Source organism: Myotis daubentonii, chromosome 5 (assembly GCF_963259705.1).
Source record: "Myotis daubentonii chromosome 5, mMyoDau2.1, whole genome shotgun sequence".
In the NCBI taxonomy this organism is placed as follows: domain Eukaryota; kingdom Metazoa; phylum Chordata; class Mammalia; order Chiroptera; family Vespertilionidae; genus Myotis; species Myotis daubentonii.
The window spans coordinates 34,068,596-34,093,507 of NC_081844.1; the positions used below are offsets into that span (position 1 = coordinate 34,068,596).

The 24,912-nt window shown below is 51.1% G+C and overlaps 2 protein-coding genes across 4 annotated transcripts in view; one reads left to right on the top strand and one right to left on the bottom strand.

The window, feature by feature from the left end:
• POLRMT (RNA polymerase mitochondrial) overlaps positions 1-20,934 on the top strand; it is a 31,291-nt gene extending 10,357 nt beyond the window's left edge. Inside the window, exons 4-21 of one of the 3 annotated variants that reach the window (XM_059697479.1) lie at positions 10,838-10,968; positions 11,150-11,342; positions 14,355-14,504; positions 14,791-14,955; positions 15,043-15,213; positions 15,482-15,706; positions 15,952-16,740; positions 17,168-17,290; positions 17,631-17,753; positions 18,033-18,212; positions 18,525-18,611; positions 18,706-18,819; positions 18,916-18,968; positions 19,091-19,189; positions 20,222-20,294; positions 20,477-20,568; positions 20,652-20,710; positions 20,817-20,934. In XM_059697479.1, coding sequence (XP_059553462.1) covers positions 10,838-10,968; positions 11,150-11,342; positions 14,355-14,504; positions 14,791-14,955; positions 15,043-15,213; positions 15,482-15,706; positions 15,952-16,740; positions 17,168-17,290; positions 17,631-17,753; positions 18,033-18,212; positions 18,525-18,611; positions 18,706-18,819; positions 18,916-18,968; positions 19,091-19,189; positions 20,222-20,294; positions 20,477-20,568; positions 20,652-20,710; positions 20,817-20,866 — 2,877 coding nt within the window. In that variant the 3' untranslated portion in view covers positions 20,867-20,934. Of the gene's footprint in view, positions 1-10,837; positions 10,969-11,149; positions 11,343-14,354; positions 14,505-14,790; positions 14,956-15,042; positions 15,214-15,481; positions 15,707-15,951; positions 16,741-17,167; positions 17,291-17,630; positions 17,754-18,032; positions 18,213-18,524; positions 18,612-18,705; positions 18,820-18,915; positions 18,969-19,090; positions 19,190-19,869; positions 20,104-20,221; positions 20,295-20,476; positions 20,569-20,651; positions 20,711-20,816 lie in introns of those variants that run through there. The other 2 variants (XM_059697481.1, XM_059697480.1) reach the window with 2 other exon arrangements.
• Positions 20,935-21,014: 80 nt separating this feature from the next.
• Positions 21,015-24,912, bottom strand: part of HCN2 (hyperpolarization activated cyclic nucleotide gated potassium and sodium channel 2) — a 30,171-nt gene continuing 26,273 nt past the window's right edge. Inside the window, exons 7-8 of the mRNA XM_059697483.1 lie at positions 24,552-24,716; positions 21,015-22,379 (exon numbers count right to left, since the gene is read on the bottom strand). Of these exons, the coding sequence (XP_059553466.1) occupies positions 21,685-22,379; positions 24,552-24,716 (860 nt within the window). The 3' untranslated portion in view covers positions 21,015-21,684. The remainder of the gene's footprint in view (positions 22,380-24,551; positions 24,717-24,912) is intronic.

A 24,912-nucleotide genomic window follows, 5' to 3' on the forward strand; every position in this document is an offset into this window, starting at 1 on the left:
TGCAGGCCGATGCTCCATCCACTTAGCCAAACCGGTTTCGGCCGTGCTACTCACTTCTTTATGAGCCTTAGCTTTCTCATCTGTAAGGTGGGGAACCGTTCTGCTAGTGTCTTGGGAGGAGCGAGGCACTGAACCTAGGACTTCCTCCATGTGTGTAGGAGAGGGGTGGGAGGGTATGTGAGATGTGTGTGTGTGTGTGTGTGTGTGTGTATGTGTGAATTCTTATCTTTATCTTTTTATTTTATTTTTTTAAATAATTCTTTAAGTGATATTTTAAAATGTGTTTTCACGTGGGCGATGATACTACTAAGTGTTTTTGGAAGATGGGATAGATATGCTTCCTCTAGACCAGTGCAATCCAATTGGAAATATTCTTTTTTGTTTATTTTGTACTCCCATCTTCCCCTTTGGCAGCCATCAGCTTGTTCTCCATTTATGGGTTTCTTTGTTTTGTTTATCCAATTGTTTTGTTCTTTAGAGTCCACATATAAGTAAGGTCATGCAGTATTTGTTTTTCTCTAATTTCACTTAGCATGATACCCTCTAGGACCATCCATGTTGTTACAAATGATAAAATTTCTTCTTTTTTTAATGACCAAGTAATACTCCACGGTATATATGTGCCATATCTTTATCCAATTGTCTAGTGATGAACACTTAGGTTGCTTCCATATCTTGGCTATTATAAATAATGTCGCTATGAATATGGGGGTGCATATGTCTTCTCATATATACTGGTAGTCTTTGGATTTCTTCAGATAAATACCCAGAAGTGGAATCGCTGGTTCATAAGGCAATTCTATTTTCATTTTTCGAGGAACCTTTATACTGTTTTCCATAGTGGCTACACCAGTTTGCAATCTCACCAACAGTGCACGAGCATTCTTTTTCTCTCCACATCCTTGCCAACACTTGGTATTTGTTGGTATATTGATGATAGCCATTCTATCAAGTATGAGGTGAGATCTCATTTTGGTTAATTTGCATTTTGCTGATGATTAGTGACATTGAGCATCTTTTCATGTCTCTTGGCCATCTGTGTATTCTCTTTGGAGAAATGTCTATTCAGATCCTCTGCCAAATTTTTAATTGGATTGTTTGGTTTTGGGTGTTAAGTTGTATGAGTTCCATATATATTTTGGATATTAACCCTTTATTGGATGTATCATTGACTAATACATTTTCCCATTTAGTGGGTTGTTCTTTGTTTTGTTGGTGGTTTCCTTTGCTGTGCAAAAACTTTTTAGCTTTTTTTAAAAAATATTTTTTTATTGATTTCAGAGAGGAAGGAAGAGGGAGAGAAATATAGAAATATCCATGATGAGAGAGAATCATTGATCGGCTGCCTCCTGCACGCCTACTAGGGATCGAACCCAAAACCCGGGCATATGTACTTGACCGGAATTGAACCCGAGACCTTTCTGTCTGCGGGCTGACGCTCTATTCACCGAGCCAAATCAGGTAGGGCTTTTTTTTTTTTTTTTTTTTTTTTAAAGAGAGAGGAAGGGAGAAGGACAGGGAGAGAGAGAGAAAGAAACATCAATGCGAGAGCAAAACAGCGATCGGCTGCCTCCTACACACCCTCTACTAGGGATCAAGCCCGCAACTTGGGCTTATGCCCCGATCTGGAATCGACCAGCAACCTTTCAGTGCAGAGTACAGCACCCAACCAACTGAGCCACACCGGCCAGGGCTCCCTTTGCTGTTTTTGCTATCAAACCCCACCCAGACCTTCTGGGGTTACTGAGACATCTAACTCAAATGTCAGTCCTGTTCAGGAGAGTCTAGGAACTTCAGTCTGTTTGACCAGTGTTTTTGCTTTCTCAAAGGTAGACTGTTGTTCAGCTCCCCAGCCCCATATATGCCCCTTCTTAACTAGGAGAAGGCTTCGTACTAAATGGGATATAAATGTTCACTAGTACCCCAAATTCCTACAAGAGCCTGTACCTCTTTTACATTTTTTGGTGTGGGTAGGCTTTACTTTCTCAGTGATGGCCTTGGGTACAACACAGACCTTCCAGAAACTTTACTGTGGTGTCTGGACCTTGAATTCTCTGCAGATTCACTGCTTATCCTTTCTGTTGTCAGTGATCCAGTAAAGGCTGCAAGGTTCTCTGCAGCAGAGGCAAATTTTCACAGGTTAACGTCATGTCATCGACATAATGAGTCCATTTCACAGGGGTCAGGAAGCAAAACAATGACTGTGCTGAGCCACCATTCCTAGGTGGGGCTAGGTAAATAGTCTTTTTTAAAAAAAATATATTTTATTGATTTTTTACAGAGAGGAAGGGAGAGGGATAGAGAGTTAGAAACATCAGTGAGAGAGAAACATCAATCAGCTGCCTCCTGCACACCCCCTACTGGGGATGTGCCCGCAACCAAGGTACATGCCCTTGACCAGAATCGAAGCTGGGACCCTTCAGTTCACAGGCCAACGCTCTATCCACTGAGCCAAACCGGTCAGGGCGGTAAATAGTCTTGAAGGAGCACTTGAAGGAATACTCCAAGTGGGAAACATTTTCCAATAGTCTCTTTGTCACTGTGAGGGCATCAGCCTTGACTGAGGACAATATGAGTGGCAGTTGAATGAAGGCCGGCATAAATGCACTGCGGTGCATGAAGGAAAACAAACTCAGAAATGGAGCTTCCAGGGAACCTGGGTGTTTGTTCAATTTACAGCCATTGTTGACTCCTCTTAGTTATCCCCATTCAGGAGCAGACTGCTGCCATGTTACAAGGATGTCAGGATGGCAAAGTCTGGCAAGGAGGGGCCTTTTTAAAAAATTCTCAACCGAGGACATGCTTTTTTCATTGATTCCAGAGAGAGAGGAAGGGAGAGGGCAAGAGAGAGAGAGAGAAACATTGATATGAGAGGTAAACATTGATCAGCTGCCTCCCATATGCACCCTGACCAAAGATCGAACCTGCACCCTGGGTATGTGCCCTGACTGGGAATCCAACACGTGACCCTTCAGTGAACAGAACTATGCTCTAACCACTGAGCAAGCTGGCCAGGGGAGGGGCCATTTTTATTGAAGCACTAGGGGCCCGGTGCACGAAATTCATTCACTGGGTGTGTGGGGGGGGGAGTGTCCCTCAGCCCAGCCTGCCCCCTCTCACATACTGGGAGCCCTCAGGCATTGACCCCCATCACCCTCCAATCGCAGGATCGGCCCCTTGCCCAGGCCTGACGCCTCTGGCCTAGGCGTCCGGCCCAGGCAGCGGGGACCTGCAGTGGCAGCAGGGGGCGCCGCGATTGCGCGGGCTCCGCCCCTGCCCCTGCAGGATGCCTCTGGCTGAGGTGTTCGGCCCGGGCAGCGGGGACCCACAGCTGCAGCGGCCCCGCGATCGTGGGCTCCGCTTTAGGCCCAGGCAAGGGGCCCCTAGCTCCTGGGACTGCCAGCTTCGACCGTGCCCAGCTCCCATCGCTGGCTCCACCCCTACTTCCTGCTATCACTGGCCAGGGCGGAAAAGGCACCTGATTCTCCGATCATGGCTGGGGGGCGGTGCAAAGGCGGCCCCAGGGCCGCCTTTGCACTGCCCCCCAGCTCTTAGCTCCCCCCTGGGTTTCCGATCACTGTCAGTGGCAGGGGGCTTCTTCCTGCTTTCCCTTTCGCCTCCATGCATTGTGCCTACATATGCAAATTAACCGCCATCTTGTTGACAGTTAACTGCCAATCTTAGTTGGCAGTTAATTTGCATATAGCCCTGATTAGCCAATGAAAAGGGTATCGACATACGCCAATTACCATTTTTCTCTTTTATTAGTGTTGATAATAGACTTTAGCCACATGCGCCACATGCTCATACTCAAGTTCAGTCCTATTAGTGTGTGCCTCAATTTTGATAATAGACATCGTACACTAGGACATCTCAGATTTCCGGAATTTCATATACTTTCTGGAACACTTATAAATTACACTTATACAAATACAACACAAAGTTTGTATTATTAAAATACAAATAAATAAAGTTATTATTATGTATTTGATAGTGCTTCCCAAATAAGCCTAATTGCTAGTAAAACTTAGCTCTTACTATTTTTTTTTAATATATTTTATTGATTTTTTGCAGAGAGGAAGGGAGAGAGATAGAGAGTTAGAAACATCGATGAGAGAGAAACATCAATCAGCTGCCTCCTGCACATCTCCTACTGGGGATGTGCCCGCAACCAAGGTACATGCCCTTGACTGGAATCAAACCCGGGACCTTTCAGTCCACAGGCCAACACTCTATCCCAGGGGTCCTCAAACTTTTTAAACAGGGGGCCAGTTCACTGTCCCTCAGACCGTTGGAAGGCCGGACTATAGTTTAAAAAAAAAACTATGAACAAATTCCTATGCACACTGCACATATCTTATTTTGAAGTAAAAAAAAACAAAACGGGAACAAATACAATATTTGTATTTGCATGTGGCCCGCGGGCCTAGTTTGAGGACCCCTGCTCTATCCACTGAGCCAAACCGGTTTCAGCTTAGCTCTTACTGTTAAGTTTCAGATTTCTTAAGCAATCGAAGACCTGAGTAAGACAGTATAAAACACAGTAAATTATTTTGATAAATCATAGAATTTTTGCATTTCGGCAGAAAACTTTTCACATAAATCTTATAAGAATCAGACCAGTAGCACAGGAGACTTTTAGCATGGAGAGGGAAAACTGAACTCTAATTTTTGCATCAGCTTTTTTTTGTTTTGTTTTGTTAATTCTCACCCGAGGATATTTTTCCATTGATTTTTAGGGAGAGTAGAAGAGAGAGGTAAAGACCGAGAGCAACATTGATGTGAGGGAAACGCATCAATTGGTTGCCTCCTGCAGGAGCCCCAACCGGGGCCTGGACCGGGGAGGAGCTTGCAACCAAGGTATATGCCCTTGACCAGAATCAAACCTGGGACCCTGTGGTCTGCAGGCTGACATTTTATCCACTAAACCAAACTGGCTAAGGCTTAGCTTACTTTTGATTTGATATTTAAATTCATGTACTGAATTAAATTCATTCCAATCTTAACTAGTTTGACTATACATTAACATGTCTTTCCAAAGGTTCCTTCTCTACAAACCTTCTACAACTTTCTTTTTTCCCTTGTAATTTATCTCTTACTCATTCAGAAAGAACCAACCTTATTTTAGGACAAATCCACTTTCCTTCAATTCCCTCAAAAATGTATATAAATACCTTATACCTTCTATTACCAAAAACATACCTATTAATTTGCTTTCATCTTAATTAGAATTCTTAACCCTTAGTTTTCATTAGAAATAGAGGTTTCTAAGAAGGAAACAAAAGTAGGTGAACCTATGTCCAGTAATTAATGTTTCAGTATTTTTTCTTACTTGGAACTATATTCTGAGAATTTTAGAATAGCCAATCCTTACAAGTGCTTGTTTATTGTTAAATCAATTAAATAGAGGTTTCTGGTTTGTTTTTACAAGTTAGCAATACCATCAGAGGTAGAAAATACCACACAAATACTACACATGTGTAGACATACATAAACATACAGATGCAGAGCCCTCAGCTTCCATAAACAGTGGGTTCTGTTCAAAGGACCTTCCTTCCTTTTCTCTCTTCCTCACAGCTTAAACTCTGTCTTGAGACCACATGGCTTCCCCCAGACCTGCAGATTGCCTGACATCATAGATACGGTGTCTCACTATGGGATGAGTGTCCCATACCATTTGCTGGAGTCTGTCTGCAAAATCTGTTTCCATTCCTACTGTAGCCATGGTGCAATCAGACCCCTGAAACACCAGGGTATAGATCCCTGGTACTTGACCAGCGCTCTAGGATCTCTTGTACTTCTGTAGACTCCCAGGGCCAGCATTGCCCAGGATGGTCATGGTCATGGTCATCTGGCCAGGCCACCCTACAAGGGAGTGGGTACTACGGCATACTCAGGCACCATGTAGCTGCTCGTAATGCTGCTGCTCTTCTCTACTTCCTGCTGAGTTTTAGAATTGCTGTCTCCCCGAGTCCCACAGCTGCATGAACCAGACAAAAACACTCTCTGGTCTTTTGCTGAAACTTGGCCCAACCCTGTCTTAGCCACAAGTGCTTGGACCTGAGGCTATGGGAGCCTGCATTCTCCCAGTTCCACAAAGTGACAAGCCAAGATTTCCAGCTATTGCCTTGCTCCCTACCTCTTATCAGCCAGTTCCAATGCTAACAAAATTGTAGACAGTCTGACATCCTTTTCTAGTATCAGTTCTTCCTCTAGTTGTTACACTGGCTTCTACCTCCATCCAGGTGTCAGTGGCCATCTGCCTCATCTGTGAGAGGGGCCAGCCCACAGCTGTGGCCCAGCGCACCCCTCCTTGCTGGTGTATGAGTACTTAAGCGAATGCCTAAGGCCAGCCTGCATCTTCAGGGCATCCCCATACTCACGTGGTATCTAGCATTCAGACCTCCCCTCCCCACATGGGGGTTGATGGCCAGCCTGGGATTTCCTGTGGGGATGCCTCTTTCCCAAACCCCATTTCTTCAGTCTCCTGGCCAGCTCACCAACTGTCAGTACACTCAGATCCAGGGGAAAGCCTCGAGACTAGAAATCTACCTCCATACGTGGGGGGCAGGTTAAGACCCAAGAAATAGGGTGCCACTCTAGTCTGGTAACTAATAGGGAACTTAATGCGAGGTGCGTCTGGGGCAGTGGCGATGATGGATTTCCTCTGCACTATATGGCAGGTGCTAAGCGAGAATGTGGGACAGGGCAGGATGGATGGAGTACCTGGGGCATGAACTCCCCCAGGTGCTCCTTACAGCCTTGCCCAGGGCAGGGTGAGGGCCTGTCTCAGGAACCAGCATATCTGGGAAACCAGTGTATAAGGCCAGCCAGCATCTTCCAGGCATCCCCACACGTACACAGTATCTAACTTAGGGGCCACTCCTAAGCACATGGATCAGACGGTCTGCGGAGGTTGTGGAAGGCAGTCTCTGTTCAGCTCGGATCTGGCTGGATCCAGCTCGAGGAACAGCCTCTTCACACTTCATAGTGTAGTTTGATAACAGGGAGCGAGAGACCTCACACTTCGTTCTTTCTCAAAATTACTTTGACTATTCGGGAGTATTTTGTGGTTTCACATACATTTTAGGATTAGTTCTAATTCTTAGGAGAATGGCACTAGTATTTTGATAGGGATTTCACTAAATCTGTATATTGCTTTAGGTAGTAAGGATATTTTTACCATATTAGTCCTTCCAATCCACAAGCAAGTTATATTCTTCCATTTAGTTGTATCTTCTTCAGTTTCTTTCTTCAGTGTCGTAGATTTCTGAGACCAGGTCTTTCATTCACCTCTTTGGTTAAATTTGTTCCAGTTGTAAATGGGATTGTTTTATTTTATTAATGATGATAATCATTGATTGGCTGCCTCCTGCACGCCCCCTACTGGGGATCGAGCCCACAACCCAGGCATGTGCCCTTGTCTGGAATCAAACCTGGCACCTTTCAGTCCACAGAGCCACTGAGCCAAACTGGCTAGGGCTGGGATTGTTTTATTAATTTCTTCTTCTGATTGTTCGTTATTGGTCCATAAAATCAACTGATTTCTGTATAGAAGCAGTCCTTGGGTTATGTCGGATTCACCGTACGTCGTTTTGTGGATATGTCGCCATCTCCCATTTGTTTATAAAAAAAAAGTTCTGTCATTTCGACGTATGTACATATGTGCTTTATGTTTTTTATTATTTATTTACCACAAGTAAAGATCAGGAATTGTTATCTTTCTTTTAAATTTTTTTTTACTGTTTCACTTCATTACTGCTGTGTATGTGCTCCATGTGAGTGACGTAGGTGCTTATGTAGGTGGGTTCCGACTTACAGTGAAAATTGCCTTACGTGGCGCCGTAGGAATGGATATCCGGCTAACCCAAGGACCTACTGTATTGTTTCTGTATCCTGCAACTTTACCAAATTCCTTTGTCAGGTCTTTATTTTTAAATTTTTATTTTATTGATTTTAGAGGGAGAGAAACATTGATTTGTTGTTCCACTGATTCATGCATTCATTGGTTGATTCTTTTAATATGTTTTTATTGTTTTTTGTTTTGTTTGTTTTTGTTTTTTTCTTAGCGAGAAGGGAGAGGAATAGAGAGAGAGAAACATCGATTGGCTGCCTCCTGCATGCCCCTGACTGGGGATTGAGCCCACAACCTGGACATGTGCCCTGATTGGGAATCAAACCGGTGACCTCTTGGTTCATGGGTGGATGCTCAACCATTGAGCCATGCCGGTTGGGCTGTTTGGAGTTTTTTGATTACTGCTTCAATCTCATTGCTAGTAATTGGTCTCTTTAGATTTTATTTTTTTCCCTGGTTCAGTCTTAGAAGGTAATTCTAGAAATTTTTCCATTTTTTGTTGGCATATAATTGTAGTATTCTTTAATTTATTCTTTGCATTTCTTGGTGTAAGCTGAAACTCCTCTTTCATTTATGATTTTACTTATTTGGGCTCTTCCTTTTTTTTCTTGATTAGTTTGGCTAAACGTTTGTAATTTTCTGTTTTCTTTATTTCTTCTCTGATCTTAGCTATTCTCTTCCTTCTGTTTATTTTGGGTTTTGTTTGTTCTTTTTCTAGTTCCTTTAGGTGTAGAGTTAGGTTGTTTATTTGGTATTTTTCTTGTTTCTTAAGGTTGGTCTGTATAGTTGTAGACTTCACTCTTAGAATTGCTTTTGCTGCATCCCATACATTTTGTAAAGTTGTGTTTTTATTTCCATTTGTCTCAAGGTTATTGTTGCTTTCTTGTTTGATATCCTCTTTGACCCATTGGTTGTTTGGCATATTGTTTAGCCTCCACATATTTGTGTTTTTCCAGTTGTCTTCCTGTAGTTTTTCCCCCCTAATTTTATGCTATTGTGGTTGGAAAAGATGCTTGATATGATTTTAATCTTACTGAATTTATTGATGTTTGTTTTGTGACATTTTGTGATCTATCCTAGAGAATGTTCCATGTACACTTGGAAAAAATGTGTATACTGCAGTTTGGGGATTAAACGATCTATAAATGACTATAAGTCAGTCTCGTCTAATGTGACATTTAAAGCCAATGTTCCCTGGTAATTTTCTGTCTGGATGATTTGTCCATTGATGTGAGTGTGGTATTAAAATCCCCTACTACTGTATTACTGTGGATTTCTCCCCTTATGTCCATTAAACATTGCTTTATATATTTAGGTGGCCCTGTGTTGGGTGCATAGGTATTCACAATTATTATATCCTCTTGGATTGACCCCTTTATAACCATGTATTGTTCTTTTTTACAGTTATTTTTTTGTTGTTTTAAAGTCTATTTTGTCTGATATGAGTATTGCTACTCTAACTTTCTTTTTGTTTCTATTTGCATGGGATATTTTTTTCTCCATCCCTTCACTTTGAGTTCCTATGTGTCTTTCAATTTGAGGTAGAGTCTCTTAAAAGCAGCATATAGATGAGTCCGTTCCGATACCCTATATCTTTTTATTGGACCATTTAATCTATTTACATTTAATGTAATTATTGAGAAGTGTTTACTTATTGCCACTTGGTTCATTGTTTTTGGGTTCGTTCTTTCGCATATGCCCCTACTGGGGTCAGGGATGAACCTGAAACCCAGATACATGCCCTTGACTGGGAATCGAGCCCATGACCCTTTGATGTGGGCTGACATTCTGACCACTGAGCAGCACCGGCCAGGGCATAACCATTTCTTTAAATATTTAATCAGATTACTTATCTTTGTTTTCTTAGGGTTTCTTTTTTCCCTGAAGATTTTTCATGTTTCTTCATTTAAGAGAGATTTTGTCTTTTCATTTTGTTGACTTTCTATAATTGTTTATATGAATTAAAGAAAATAGCTCTCTCCCAGTCATGAAAAAGTGGCCTGATATACAAGTGACCTGTATGGCTGGGTGTGCTGGGTGGTTTTTGGAAGTTCATAGGCATCCACAGCCACTGGCCCACAGTGGCCTCAGGTTGGGAGGCCGGGTGGGTGTGGTGATGTCCTACTGTCCCTTTGTGCAGAGGCAGCGTAGTTAGGAACCGTTGCGGTAATTAATCCCCATGGCCCTGTGGAGGTGGAGGGGACATGTACGAAGGTGCTCCAGGCTCCTCTGCCCAGAGGGCTCCTGAGGCCCTCAGCCTTCTCTCTTCATCTCTTTCTCTTGTTTGTTGTCAGAAGCTGTTCATAGTCCTCAGTTGTCTCACAGAAATAACTGTTGTCTACTTACTGGTATATTTGCGTTTGGAATGGGAGGGGGCAAATTCCGCATTGCCCCATCTCAGACTCCCTGTGGAAGTGTGTGTTTTTTTCTATATCAGTCTGTGAAGAACTGAATATTTAATTGAAATGTAAACTAAGTGACTGTACAGGTGCAGTAGAGCCATGCTCGGCAGGAAGACAGCAGCTGTTTCCAACTGGTAACACAACTTCCACGTTGGAAAACTAGGGGAAAGAAGCAAATGAAACCCAAAGCAGGTGGTCAGGGAGAAATACAAAGACCATGATAGAGAAAAGAAACAGCAGGAAACCAACAAACCTGAAAGTGGGTCTTCTGAAAAGACAGTAGAACTTTAGGAACTTCTTGCAGCTCAGTGACCTGGAAAGGGCTCCCTGTTTAGCTGCCCTGAAATTGTGCACGTTCATAGCCACAAAACCAAAAGGTATTAACACCCCTCCCCCCGGTGCCTAAGCTTCCTTTGTGACCAGCCATGATTTTACCACTGTGCTAGCATTTCTGCTGCACACAAACCTTAGATGGGCCGTCTGCTGAGTTCGCCACTGCCTGATTCTGTAACTGCAGAGAGGGGTCTGGGGGCAGCAGGCTGGGCCAACCCAGACCCTCACCCTGGCTTGGTCTCCCCAGGGCTCCTTCAAAGAGCTGGTCTATGTGTTCTTCATGATGAAAGATGCCGGCCTCGCCCCAGACCTGCTGTCCTATGCGGCCGCCCTGCAGTGCATGGGGCGGCTGGACCAGGATGCCAGCACCATCCAAAGGTGGGTGGGTGTCCTGGTGGTCCTGCCAGGAACACAGTGACTTGTTGGGCCTGGGAGGGTGGCGTAGCCTGCGCTGGGGGCCCAGATTCTCTGCGGGACCTGATGGCTGCCTGGTGCTGAGACCTCTCGGTTGGTTGGAGGTGGCTCTGTGAGTTGGGGGTTCACCATGTATCCCCCACAGGTGTTTGAAGCAGATGGCCCAGGATGGACTGCAGCTGCAGGAGCTCTTCACGAGCTTGCCACTGTGCAAGGAGGACAAGGCCGTACTCCTGAGGGCTGTGCGCAAGGCTGAGCCCACCTTCTTACCTCTGCAGCCGCCCCTGCCCTCGTTCGAGGTCAATACCTCCCCACTGCTCAAGGAGATCTACAGCACGGTGAGCTTCAGCCTGAAGGTGGGGTCCTATCACGTGCGGGCTGAGCGACAGTCATCCTGTCCCTATGGGGGCACCGGGAGCCTCAGCCCTCCCTTTATTTCTCCTCACTGAGCCGCCCGCATCTGTGAGACTGCCTCCCTGCTCCTCAGAGGTTGAACCAGCTCAGAGTTGGCAAGCTCCTGGCCCCCAGCAGGGCCATCACCCCAGGGTTGAAGCTGGAAGGTGACAGAAGGAGGAAAAGCCACATGCACTTCAGGCACCATGGCAGTCACTGTCCTACTTGAGACTCAGCCATAGGCTGAGCACAGGAGTGGTAGCAGAGCAGGTATAACTCATTCTAAAGCAGCAGGGGCAGCTGGTGGGGCAAGACCTCAGCACTGCTTCCCAGGACAGAGGACGGCACTAAGGGTGGATAACCACCGGGATGCCTTGGGTTCTTACTTGTTTTTATTGGGATGTAATTCACCAACCATACAGTTGACCTTTTAAAGCATAATTCAGCATTTTTTAGTCGGTTTACTTCTAATTCCAGAACATTCGATCATCCCAAAAAGAAATCCCAGCCTCCTGGCAACCATTAACCCACTCACTGTTCCTGTGGATGTGCCTGTCCTGGACATTTCACATAAATGGACTCACACTGTGAGGGCTTTTGTGTCTGGCTTCTCTCACTGAGCATCATGTTTTCCAGGCTCATCCATGTTGTAGCGAGTGTCAGTGTCTCACTCCTTTTCATGGCTGAGTAATACAGGGTGGGGCAAAAGTAGGTTTTCAGTTGTTCGCATGGAGAACAATATAATAAATAAGAATACAAGAATGAAATCTGGCCGAAACCGGTTTGGCTCAGTGGATAGAGCGTCGGCCTGCGGACTGAAGGGTCCCAGGTTCGATTCCGGTCAAGGGCATGTACCTCGGTTGCGGGCACATCCCCAGTGGGAGATGTGCAGAAGGCAGCTGATCGATGTTTCTCTCTCATTGATGTTTCTAACTCTCTATCTCCGTCCCTTCCTCTCTGTAAAAAATCAATAAAATATATTAAAAAAAGAAAAAGAATAAGATCTGTATTCACAACTGTAAACCTACTTTTGCCCTACCCTGTATTATAGTGTGTGGATGGACACATTGTGTTTATCCATTCATTAGCTGATGGACACTTGGATTGTGTCCACTATTTGGCTGTTGTGAATCACACTGCTGTGGGTGTGCATTTACAAGTGTTTATGGGTTTGTTCGTTGCCGGGAGCCGGTCCATCCTTGCTGTTTCAAGGGACCTGGCATATATAGCATACGGTTCTTAATATGTTTGCTCACCTTCTTGGCGCTGTGTTTTAACCAAGGTCACCTCTCCGAGAAAGGTTGAATCCCCAGGTAGGGATTTTCCCCTGAAGTTAGGGAGGGGATAAAACCCCTTAACTAAGTGCCAGGCGGGTAATTAATCACTTTAACTACGAACAATCATGCTTAAGCTACATAATCTTTACTCCCTGGAATGGAGATAAGAAACGCCCTAACCTTTGGAATAGAGATTGATGGGATTGAATCAACTGGTATAAATACAGATGTAACAAGACAGAAAGAGACAGAGCTTAGAAGAGAATTCAGAAGACAGAACCTACTCGGAACCTGGAGACAGAAGAACTTCACTGGAGAGAACATGGCAAAGGATCCTGGACTGAACCTGACTGCGGAGATTGGCAGGAGAGCCTGACTAGAACCTAGTGACTGAACCTGGCTGGAGAACCTGGACAGAACCTGGCTGGAGAACCTAGCAAGGGAACATGGCCACAGAACCTGGCTGGAGATCCGAACCAGAACCTCTCTGGAGATCGAGACCAGAACTTGGCTGGAGATCCTGGCTAGGCTGCTGATCAACTGAACGCTGTCTCCGTGTCATTCCTTCTTCGCCGACTCCGTCTACGCCTTTGGGAACCCCTGGACCTGCTGGGGTTGGACCCCGGCAGTTCGTTTTTATTTGTTTGTTTGTTTTTTAATATATTGATTTTTTACAGAGAGGAAGGGAGAGGGATAGAGAGTTAGAAACATTGATGAGAGAAAAACATCAATCAGCTGCCTCTTGCACACCCCCTACTGGGGATGTGCCCGCAACCAAGGTACATGCCCTTGACTGGAATTGAACCTGGGACCCTTCAGTCCACAGGCCGACGCTCTGTCCACTGAGCCAAACCGGTTAGGGCTGTTCGTGTTTTTTAAAAATACCTATATCTATATCTATCTATCTATCTATCTATCTATCTATCTATATAGTGATTCTTAAAAAATATTTATATATATATATATATATGTGTGTGTGTGTGTGTATATATATATATATATATATATATATATATATATATATAGTGATTTCAGAGAGGAAGGAAGAGGGAGAGAGAGATGGATGGAAACAACAATGATGAGAGGGAAACATCAATGATGAGAGAGAAACATTAATCGGCCGCCTCCTGCATGCCCCTTACTAGGATTTGAGCCCGCAACCCAGGCATGTTCCCTGACCAGGAATCTAACCATGACCTCCAGGTTCATAGGTTAAAGCTCAACCACTGAGCCATGCCAGCTGGGCAAGTGTTTGTGTTTTTTATTCTCAGCATGTTGGGTTTTGCTATTTTTAATTTATCTATTTTGAGGCAGGTCACACATTCAGGCAGTTCCAAGTTTAAGAAGCAAAAAGTGATATCCAGGAATTTGAGTTGCCTTCCTGGGCTGTCCAGCACCTAGCCCAGTGAGGCCAGGCAAATACAGAGCTTTTTGCTTTTAAACCAGTGTAGTTATTGTTCACGCTGTTCTGCACCAGCCTTTTCCCTGTGATGTGCAGGATGGATGATTTTCAGGAGACTTGGAGAAGCGGATGTGATCTGCAAGGGTGGGCATTCTGGGCAGCACAGGGCGGGCAGCTGCTTATCTCTACCTTGGCTGTGGACGAGTTTTGCCTGTGAGAGATGCGGGTCTGCAGGGCAGGCATCCGGCGCCTCACCACCTGCCTGTCCCCACTGGCAGGACCACCCTGCATCCTTCCCAAAGCAGCACCTACCCTTGGAGACACTGAAGGACCTGTTTCAGCAGCAGCTCAGTGTGGAGATGGCCACCATTGTCACTGTGGACTCCGTGGAGAAGGCCCCGTCGCTGACCGAGGAGGTCCTGCAAGCGGTAAGGGACCCAGCTATGCTCAGGTTCCTGCTCGGCTAAACCAGGCGTCCGTCCCCTGGTCAGGGCGTGCTGCCTGCTGTGCCGCATCCCCTCCTCCCCACCCTGCAGCTGTCCTGTCCTTCCCTTTCACTGAGCTGAGGTCACCGTGTGCTTGACTGCTAGAGCAGAGGGCTCAGCAGCTGCTTGGTTCACCTTGGCACCACCTCCTGGTGGATTCCTCCTGGAAGCCTGGGAGCACTGGGCTCATCGGGCACTGTGGTGACCCTCATTGTCCCCTGCCCCACAGCGAAAGACCCTGCAGGAGCTACGCACCCGTTGGGAGGCAGAGCTGTGCCTGGCGCTGCAACAGACAAAGGCCAGAGAGGCCCAAGCTGCCCGCGAGGGCCGCCCCTCACTCTTCCCGTACCTGTGCCTGCTCAGCGAGGGGGAGCTTACGCAGCTGATGCTGCAGGTGGGCAGTGTGGGGATGGGACAGGAAATGGGGGGTGGGTAGAGTGTGGGCACCTGTGGGGCAAGGGGCTTACCGCACCACCATCAGACCTTGCAGGTGCTGTCCCAGCAGGGAGAGTCACTTCTCTCCCTGGCACAAGAGCTGGGCATGCGCATCTTCAACCGACATGTGGTGCAGAGGAAGCAGCTCAATGATGAGGTGCAGGCACTGCAGGAGCGCTATTTCAAGTACCTACACCTGCTGGCATCGGACACACAGGTAAGGTCTGGAGGGGGGTGGAATGAGGAGCTGTTCCTGGGCCTGGGATTTGGGGGTTCCTCAGGGGTAGGGAGCCTAGTGGGTTTCCAGGTGGGGAAACTGAGGTCCCCCTACTCCCCTCCCTCCCACCCTGGGGCAGTTGGTTATGCCCCCCAGCCCCTGCCACTTCTGGCTGCCCCACCTTGTTCCTCATCTGTAACTTTGCACCTGTGGGGGTGGCTGGAGTGAGCTCTCTGCCCAGCCCCCTGACCCATGATGCTGCCCACAGGTGGTGATGTCCCGTTTGCCACGGCAGCATTGGGAGGCACTGGGGACAACTGAGGCCTCCCAAGACCAGCCCTGGCCGTTGACTGTGGTGGTGCAGCTGGGCAAACAGCTGGCTGAGGTGCTCGTGCAGACAGTGAAGATGCCCAGCAACCTGGCCCAGCTGCAGGACACCCAGAAGCTCATCCCCGTCCTCTACCATGTGTACTCCTTCCAGAGCTTTCGCCAGGTAAACTGAAGGGAAACTGGCTTCTGGGCCTAGCGAGCCCTCCCCTGTATTCAGGGGCAGAAGGCACTTAGAGTGTGGGGGTCTGAGATGAGGCTGGGGCTCAGGGTGGTGGGGTACTATGGAAATCCTCTGTCATGACCTGATCTCAGGATAAGGCATCTGATGGGGGCTTGGGGCCCTCTGCCTGCTGCTTGCCTTTGGGGCAGTTGACTCCTTGATTGGTGTCTGCCCCTTCTGACCCACAGATTGGGATCCTGAAGCCACATCCAGCCTTCATACAGCTGCTGGAAACTGCGGCCGAGCGCACAATGACCTTTGAGTCAGCCGAAGTGCCCATGCTGTGCCCGCCACTGCCCTGGACTTCGCCACACTCAGGTGCCTTCCTGCTGAGCCCCACCAAGCTGATGCGCTCTTTGGAGGGCACCATACAGCACCAGCGCCTGCTGGAGGGCTGCCCACCCAGTGAACTGCATGGTGCTCTGGATGCCCTCACCCAGCTGGGCAACTGTGCCTGGCGTGTCAATGGGCGAGTGCTGGACCTGGTGCTAACCATCTTCAATGCCAAGGGCTGCCCCCGCCTGGGCGTGCCATCCCCTGCCTCTGAGGCACCCCGCCCATCCAAGCACCGCCTGCCAGCCAATGCCTCTCCGGAGCGCAAGACGGAACTGCGGCGGGAGCTGGCCCGCTGCCTGAAGGTGGCGCGGGAGATGCATAGTCTGCGGACCGATGCGCTCTACCGCCTCTCGTTGGCCCAGCACCTGCGGCACCGTGTCTTCTGGCTGCCTCACAACATGGACTTCCGAGGACGCACCTACCCCTGCCCACCCCACTTCAACCACCTGGGCAGTGACCTGGCACGGGCCCTGCTGGAGTTTGCCCAGGGCCGACCTCTTGGCCCCCATGGCCTTAACTGGCTCAAGATTCACTTGGTCAACCTCACCGGGCTTAAGAAGCGTGAGTCACTGCAGTCACGCCTGGCCTTTGCTGATGAGATAATGGACGACATCCTGGACTCAGCCGACCAGCCCATGACGGTAGGGGCAGCCTCCTCCCTCTGTCTGTATCTTGGCCTGTCCTCACTCTGCTCCAGCCACCTCAGCACCCGCCTAGGACACCCTCCAGGCAGCCCCACGTCTAGGCCAGAATCAATAACCCCAGCCCCCCGAGTCTTCCCCTTGGGACAAACCTTTTTTTCTGGCCTTTTCCTTTGCCCCAGTCCACTGGCCACCTCCCACTCTGTGGTAGCCTCTTCCCATCCCCATCTCATGACTGCTGACTCAGGGCTGGGCCCAGTCTCCCTCCGTGTCCATCACTCCTGTCCTCACCTTGCTGTCCCGGAGGCTCTGTCTCAGCCTTCTTGTGTCCTCACATCACCAGGGCCGCCCAGCTTCCATCCTTGCTCAGGAAGCCCCATCCCACTGACCCCAACCCAGCCTCACCCAGCACACTGCCCTCCTGCAGGGCCGGAAGTGGTGGATGGAGGCAGATGAGCCCTGGCAAGCCCTGGCCTGCTGCATGGAGATTGCTCAGGCTGTGCGTGCCCCCAACCCTGCCGCTTACGTCTCCCATTTCCCCGTTCACCAGGTGAGTTGGTAGGGACCCTGGTGTGGAGGGGGACTACCCAAAGTTGTCTCGAGTCTGAGGTTCCGCAGGACAGTGTAGGCGTCTAGCTGGTGTCTTTGTGTGGGGGCCAGCCCCAATGGGTCCACCGGGGCCTGTACTGTGGCCTCATGCAGGCACATTCCCTGTTTCACGTGCCTCAGTTTCCCCTTTGTGGTGGGTTAACAACACCTGCCCCTAAGAATTGGGGTCCAGCAAGGTGGCAATACGAGCAGAGTGCTGGGGGAGCACAGAGCTGTGGTTCATTGCCAAGGATGCTCCTGCCAGCCCTGCCCAGACCCCTCACCATCTCTCCCTCATCCAGGATGGCTCCTGTAACGGCCTGCAACACTATGCTGCCCTGGGCCGGGACAGCGTGGGGGCTGCCTCTGTCAACCTGGTGCCCTCAGACGTGCCACAGGATGTGTACAGCAGCGTAGCAGCACAGGTGGGCACCATGGCCCCCTAACCTGTTCTCATCCCCAAAGCCTACCTGCGGTCTGTCCTGTGAATACCTGTGTGTTGCCAACCCCATGGCCTCTCCTGTTGTATGTGATGTGACTGGGCAGTCAGGGTAGGCTTCCCAGGGGAGGTGTCAGAAGGGGGAACTGTGAGGCCAACAGAGAAGGGACCTCATGGGGGTGCTGCTGGTAGGGTGGGTGGGCCCAGACAGGGAGGCAGGCAGAGGGTCCTGGGGTCGACCTACTGACTGCCAGCACCTGCCCAGGTGGAGGTGTTCCGCAGGCAGGACGCTGAGCGGGGTGTGCAGGTGGCCAAGGTTTTGGAGGGCTTCATCAGCCGCAAGGTGGTCAAGCAGACGGTGATGACCGTGGTGTACGGGGTCACCCGCTACGGGGGCCGCCTGCAGATCGAGAAGCGCCTCCGGGAGCTCAGCGACTTCCCCCAGGTGTGCAGTTTTACCCCACATCCAGCCTGCAGCTTCCCTGCTGGGAAATCGGCTGCTGGGCAGCAGGCAGCTCTGAGGGAGGGGCGTGTTTCCCCCCACTGTGGGGGGAGGGGGGAGGGGGAGGGATCCAGAGGAGCAAGCTACCTTCTTGGGCCCTCAGGCCTTGGTTTCTACACCTGAAAAATGGGGGCGTGGACTTCAGGTATCTGGGACAGCCTTGTGAGATCACCTGGCCCTGGGCTGTGGCATAGGCATAGAGGCTGCCCCCTCCCTCCAAGCTTGCCCCACACTTCTGTGCCCTGCCGTCCCCAGGAGTTCGTGTGGCAGGCCTCTCACTACCTTGTGCGCCAGGTGTTCAACAGTCTCCAGGAAATGTTCTCAAGCACTCGGGCCATCCAGGTATGTCCTCCTCCTCCTCCTCCTCCTCCTCCCCCCCTTCCCAGGGTGGCTTCCCAGACCGGACCCCACACTGAGCCTGTGCCCATCCCTGCAGCGCTGGCTGACGGAGAGTGCCCGGCTCATAGCTCGATCCGGCTTGGCTGTGGAGTGGGTCACCCCCCTGGGTATCCCCATCGTTCAGCCCTATCACCACGACTCCAAGGTGTCGGTATGTACGGCCCCCACCTCCATGCCCACCCCCACCTGCACCCCAGTTGCCAGGGCAGGCCTCATGCCCCATTCTCCTTCCACCCCAATCCCACAGATCAGTGGAGGGATCCAGAGTCTCACCTTCTGCAGCAGTGGGGACACCAACCAGTGAGTGCAGAGGAGGGGGTTAGCTGGACTGAGACAGCTGGGTGAGGACTGGGGGGCGGGGGTGCTGACCAGGGTAGAGATACTGGGTCCTCTACCTGAGCAGACCCCAACCCCACACATAGGAAGCCCAACACACTGAAGCAGAAGAATGGTTTCCCACCCAACTTCATCCACTCCCTGGACTCCTCACACATGATGCTTACAGCCCTGCACTGTTACAGGTGGGTCCTACATCTGCACAGCACACATTCATTAACCACCTGCAGGCAGGCCTGGTGCTGGGGACATGGGGGAGACCCTTAGAGTGTGGGAGACGGGTTGTGAAGCCATTCCTGCAGGTGGGAGTTGGGGCAGAGACCTACAGCAGGCGGGGAACTCAGCCCTGTGAGTCTGTTGGGCCTGGTGCCCAGAAGATCATTGTGCAAGCATGTGCATGGCCCTGGGGCAGTGAGGTCTAAGTGAGGGGGGAGTGTGGGGCCATGGAGGGAAGGGGTAGTTCCTCTGAGTGGAAAGCTGGCCCTGGAGGTCCCTGTGACCCCGTCCACCCAGGTGAGTGCAGCCACACACTGCATGGCAAGGTCTAGGGGCTTGCGTCGTCATGTCAGGTGCATGGGCCTTGTGGCAGCTGCAGAGCTTCTGGTTTCCTGCCCCGAGCCCCTCAGAGACGGTGAACCTGTGGTAATGGGGCAGGTGTGTGGACAGTTCTGTTAGAAATGACCATTAAAGCCTTGGCCGGCATGGCTCGTTTGTAGCATCATCCCATGCGCATACCTGGGTTGCAGGTTCGATCCCCCATAGAGATGCATGTGTGAGGCAGTTGATTGATATTTCCTTCTCTCTCTCTCCACCCCTCCCTCCCCCTCTCTTCCCGCTCTAAAATCCATTTTTTTTTAAATTGGAGGGTTGGCTGGGCTGAGCTTAGGGGTCAAGGGCAAATTCTGTGCTCCCATCCTTCCCCTGTGCGTGATGAAGCCCTGTGGAGGGTGATGGGGCTGGGGAACAGCACTCACTGGTGCCTGCAGGGAGCCGAGAATCAACCAGGCCGCAAGTGGGAGCAGGGTGAAGAGGATGGGAGCAGAGTTCCATTCTAAGATGAGAACTTTTTATCTGTATGCGGAGGGGACAGTTGCAGGAAGTGGGGGGGGGGGGGCGTGTGAGGAGAGAAGAGGGTGGTGGTACATCACTGGACTGAGCCCCCCAGACCCGTGTTCAGGAGCTGGCCCCGCCTCATGGAAGCCCCTCCTCTGCTGCAGGAAGGGCCTGACCTTTGTCTCCGTGCACGACTGTTTCTGGACCCACGCAGCTGATGTCGCCATCATGAATCAGGTGCCTGCCAGGTCCCACCTGCCCAAGAATGGACACCCCTGGTCCCATGGCTCACTCCATGTGGGACCTTGAACCACAAAGCTTTTGGTCCCAGTGCCCATTCAGGTGTTGGGGCAGGGGGTGGTGACCCCTTCCCTCAGGCCCTTGTTCCCAGCTCCTGAAACACCCCCTCATCCCCCAAGGTGTGCCGTGAGCAGTTTGTTCGCCTGCACAGCCAGCCCATCCTGCACGACCTGTCCAGGTTCCTGGTGGAGCGGTACTGCTCTGGCCCCAGGTGAGACACCCCCACCCCCGGTACTTTCCACGCCCCCCGCCCCCATCCTTCCTGGACCTCACTCTCCACTCCCCCCGCTTCAGGTCCACCAATGCCCAAGTCGCCAAGTTGCAGGAAATGCTGCTGTCAGTACCCAAGACAGGTAGGGCCACGGGCAGGGGAGGGCTGTCCCAATTGCCAGCTGGGGGCTGGGCCTTTCTAGTCCATCCCAGGACCAGGGTTCATGGTCTTCCTGCTCTGTTCTGCAGGGACCTTCGACCTGGACCAGGTAAAGCACTCAACGTACTTCTTCAGCTGATGCAGGCCCACCGGGCTGTCCCTGGGGCCCTCTGTACCATAGTGTAAATAAAGCTCTGTTGCTACCTAGGGGAGCGCTGCCTTCTGCAGGGAGAGGGTGTGCGCTGCCCTGCCGTCTGTGGGCTCCCGGGAAGCAGATGCGGGCAGGCTGGGCGCCAATGCTGTCGTTTATTGCGCGGAATGGGGGTGTGGAGGTTAGTGGGGCCTGGGGGGTGTGGTGGGAGCATTGCTGCCTCGGCTAGTCAGTACATTCATCACAAAGGCGGGGAATCCCCAGCCTTGCCCCCACACCCAGGTGTAGCCAGGACTGCCGACCCCCGGGCGCTGGGTGCTGGAGGGTGCTGCGTGTGCCCACTCCAGGGAGGTCACCGCGGGGCGCGCATGGACGGGGCGGGGCCGGTTATTGCGTGAGTGCGATGTGGGCAGCAGGGAAGCCAGCAGGCCAAGTATTGCACTTAAACAGAATCCTCATCGGACAGCGGGCCAGCTACGAGGGTGGGGGTGGGCGGAAGTCCACAGCTATCTCCTTTCGGCCATGGGGTGGCTCCCTCCCTGTTTCACAGTTGGGGAAACTGAGGCACCGAGGTGAAGGGAGCCCCCTCACATGCCTGTGAGGCTACCACCGGGATGCGGGGGCAATGTGGGTGGGCGCAGGGTGATGAGGGGGGACGGCAGGGGCCCGTCCGTCCGACTACAACTACCTACGTCTCCTCTATGGCTTCTGGGGTGGGTGGCCGGGGCAGCGCAATGGCATGGCTTTGGTTTGGATGAAGGCCCCGCCCCTGGCCCACCCGGGCCCGTGGGGCGGTGCAGCGAGGGTCACAAGTTGGACGAAAGGCGCGAGCGCGCCGAGTCCAGCGGGTCGAGGCCTCCTGTGACACTGGGCAAGGCCGAGTCCCTGCGGTCCGGGCTGGGCCCAGCGGCCCGTGTGGTGGATATGGGCCCCAGGCGTGGCGTGGAGCTGCTGGCTGGACGCGCGGAAGCTGCGGGGCCGGGGCCCGGAGCGCCGTGGGGCAGCGAGGGCTGTGAGGCAGACAGCGGGCGCGAGGCGCGGCTCAGGCGGCGCGCTGGAAGTGCGGGCCCGGCTCGGGGTGCAGCCGGAGAGCAGGGTGCGCCGCCATAGGGCGAGGTCCGTGGTGCCCGGGGACTGGCAGGTGCGCCCGGGGGACTAGCAGCAGGTGGGGGCCCTGGTGAGGCAGTGGCAGCAGGCACAGGCCCCGGGGGCAGGCGCCGCACAAGGCGGGGCGAGCTGAGTGCCAGTGGCCCCACGAGTGGGCGTGCCACCTGTGGGCAGAAGCTCATGGCCACGGCCTGCTGCAGCGTGGCAATGGCCGAGGTGACCTGCGGCGGTGGAGGCGGCGGGAAGAGGCCCACACGCTGGCCCAGCTCAGCCTGCTGCACCATCTCCCGATCATACTTGACGATCTCCTGGATGATGGCGTTCTCCTGGTTGTTGAACACGCCTGAGTTGAGGTCGTGTTGTACCTTGTGCAGCAGGATCGAGTTCTTCTTGCCTGGGGACAGGGGAGTTGTCAGTGCACGGGGGAGCGCCTCCTGCATACAGCGAGCGGGTGTGTCCAGTAGGCATACTGCTGCACGTACTGAGCACCTCCTGCATACATCAACCAGGTATTGGGCACCAACACTACAACCAATAGGCACAGAACACCTGCATAAAGCAAGCAGGTAAGGCACCTACTCTTTAGAGCCAGTACACATACACCTGTGTGTATGGCGGGCCTCCTGCATACAGCCAACAGGTATTCTCACCTCTCTACAGCCTGTACTTACACAGATGTATAGCGAATGCCTCCTGTGTACGCCACGCATCATGTATCGGGCACCTACTCTATAGCCTGTATGCAAAGCATACCGCAGGCACTACTGAGCACCTCCTGCATACAGTGATAAGTATATTGAGTGCCTCCTGCATATAACAAGCAGGTATTGGCACCTACTCTCTATTGCAGGGGTCCTCAAACTACGGCCCGCGGGCCACATGCAAATACAAATATTGTATTTGTTACCATTTTGTTTTGTTTTTTTGTTTTTGTAACTCAGTCTTAAAATTATTTGTTTTTTTACTTCAAAATAAGATACGTGCAGTGTGCATAGGAATTTGTTCATAGTTTTTTTTTAAACTATAGTCCGGCCCTCCAACCGTCTGAGGGACAGTGAACTGGCCCCCTGTTTAAAAAGTTTGAGGACCCCTGGTCTATTGTGTGTATTTGAAAGCCTCCTGTATACAAAGGGATGGTACAAGTGTCCGCTGTGTATGGGAAGCAAAAATTGAGAACCCCTGTATATAGCAGCTATGCATGATCTATATACAAACAGGAATCAAGCACCTATTGTGTGTAGCAAGCGAAGAGCACCTGCTGCATACATAAAGCAGGTATGAGACACCTATGTAGACTGCCAGCATACACGGAGCATTTCCTATATGTAGCAATCATGTATTGAGCACCTGTAGTATACAGCAACATACCCAGAATACCTGCCTGTTCACAGCCAGAGTGCCAAGTGTGTAACATATAATAGGCATGTGTTGAGTGCCTGCTGTATATAGCAAATAAGTCCAGGTACCTGTCACCATTATGTTAAATATCTCCTGTATAGAGCAAATTGTTGAGTGCCTTGTATATAAACATGTATCGAGCACTTTCTGTATACAGAAAAGTCCTCCTTCTAACCCAGGGGTGGGCAAACTTTTTGACTCGAGGGCCACAATGGGTTCTTAAACTGGACCAGAGGGCCGGAACAAAAGCATGGATGGAGTGTTTGTGTGAACTAATATAAATTCAAAGTAAACATCATTACATAAAAGGGTACGGTCTTTTCTTTTTTTTTTTTAGTTTTATTCATTTCAAACGGGCCGGATCCGGCCCGTGGGCCGTAGTTTGCCCACGGCTGCTCTAACCCCTCTCTGCCCCATCCAGTCCTGCCTTTTCAGCCATTGTCTTTATTCCCACAAATAGCAGCAAGGGCCACTATCCCTGCCTCTAGTTGGCAGCATCCTGAGGGCTCCACATCCCAACTATTCCTGAGATTCCCTCCACTGCACCTTACACCCAAGGCTACTATGTACCACCCACCTGTCTACCCTGTAGAACACAAATGTGGTCAGGTCCTCCCCTGCCTAGAATTGTCTGTGGCTCCCTATTGCTCCTGACTTACAGTGCAAATGTCTCCCCCTGCCCACTAGGCCCTGTGTGCCTGGGTTCTTGCCTTCCTCCCCAGCCTCCCTCCTCTCAGCTTCCCTGGCTCTCTGGACTCCAGGCTCTTTCTCACCTCGGGGCCCTTTCACATACTGCATCCATGTGTAAAGGACAGGCCTTCTCATCCTAGGAACACCTACTAACGCTGGGTCCCACTTAGCACCTCCAGGAAGCCCCACCCCTCCCACATGCCCTCTATGGTGCGAGCTTCCTGAGGGCAGCGCCGGAGGCGTCCTCACGGCCCACCAGCCACACCTCCTGGCACACAGTGGGTGCTCAGCAAGTGTTTGCCAAATCAACAGAGTTCTGCACAACTGGCAACACCCCACACTCTTCCTTCCTTGGGAAACCAGGGCTATGTTTGACCAGGGGAGAAAGCCAGTCGGAATCCAGTTTCCTGCAGGTCACCTAGGCCACGCCACCTCCCATCTCAGCAGTTTCTCCTAGGCCCACAGCAGGCCCACTCACCGATGCGGTCCAGGCGGTCGATGGCGACGGTCTCGAAAGCCCGCCGCATCATGGGGTACTCCTCCAGCACCTCGTTGAAGTTGTCCACACTCAGTGAGTAGAGGCGGCAGTAGGTGTCAGCTCGCACGCTTGCTGTGCGCCGGCCGCGCGTCAGCAGGCAGATCTCTGTGTATAGTCAAGGGAGGCACCTCAGGGGCTGGGCAACACCCAGCTGCACCCATTCATCCCTAGGGCGCTCCCAGCTGCCCTGAACACGGTCTAGCCCGCCCTCTGCTGATGTGGCCCTTCTGGTCAGAGGTCCTTCCTGCCGACACCTCTAGGCCGCCCCACATAGCCCTCCCTCCCCAGGAAGGGGCCAGCT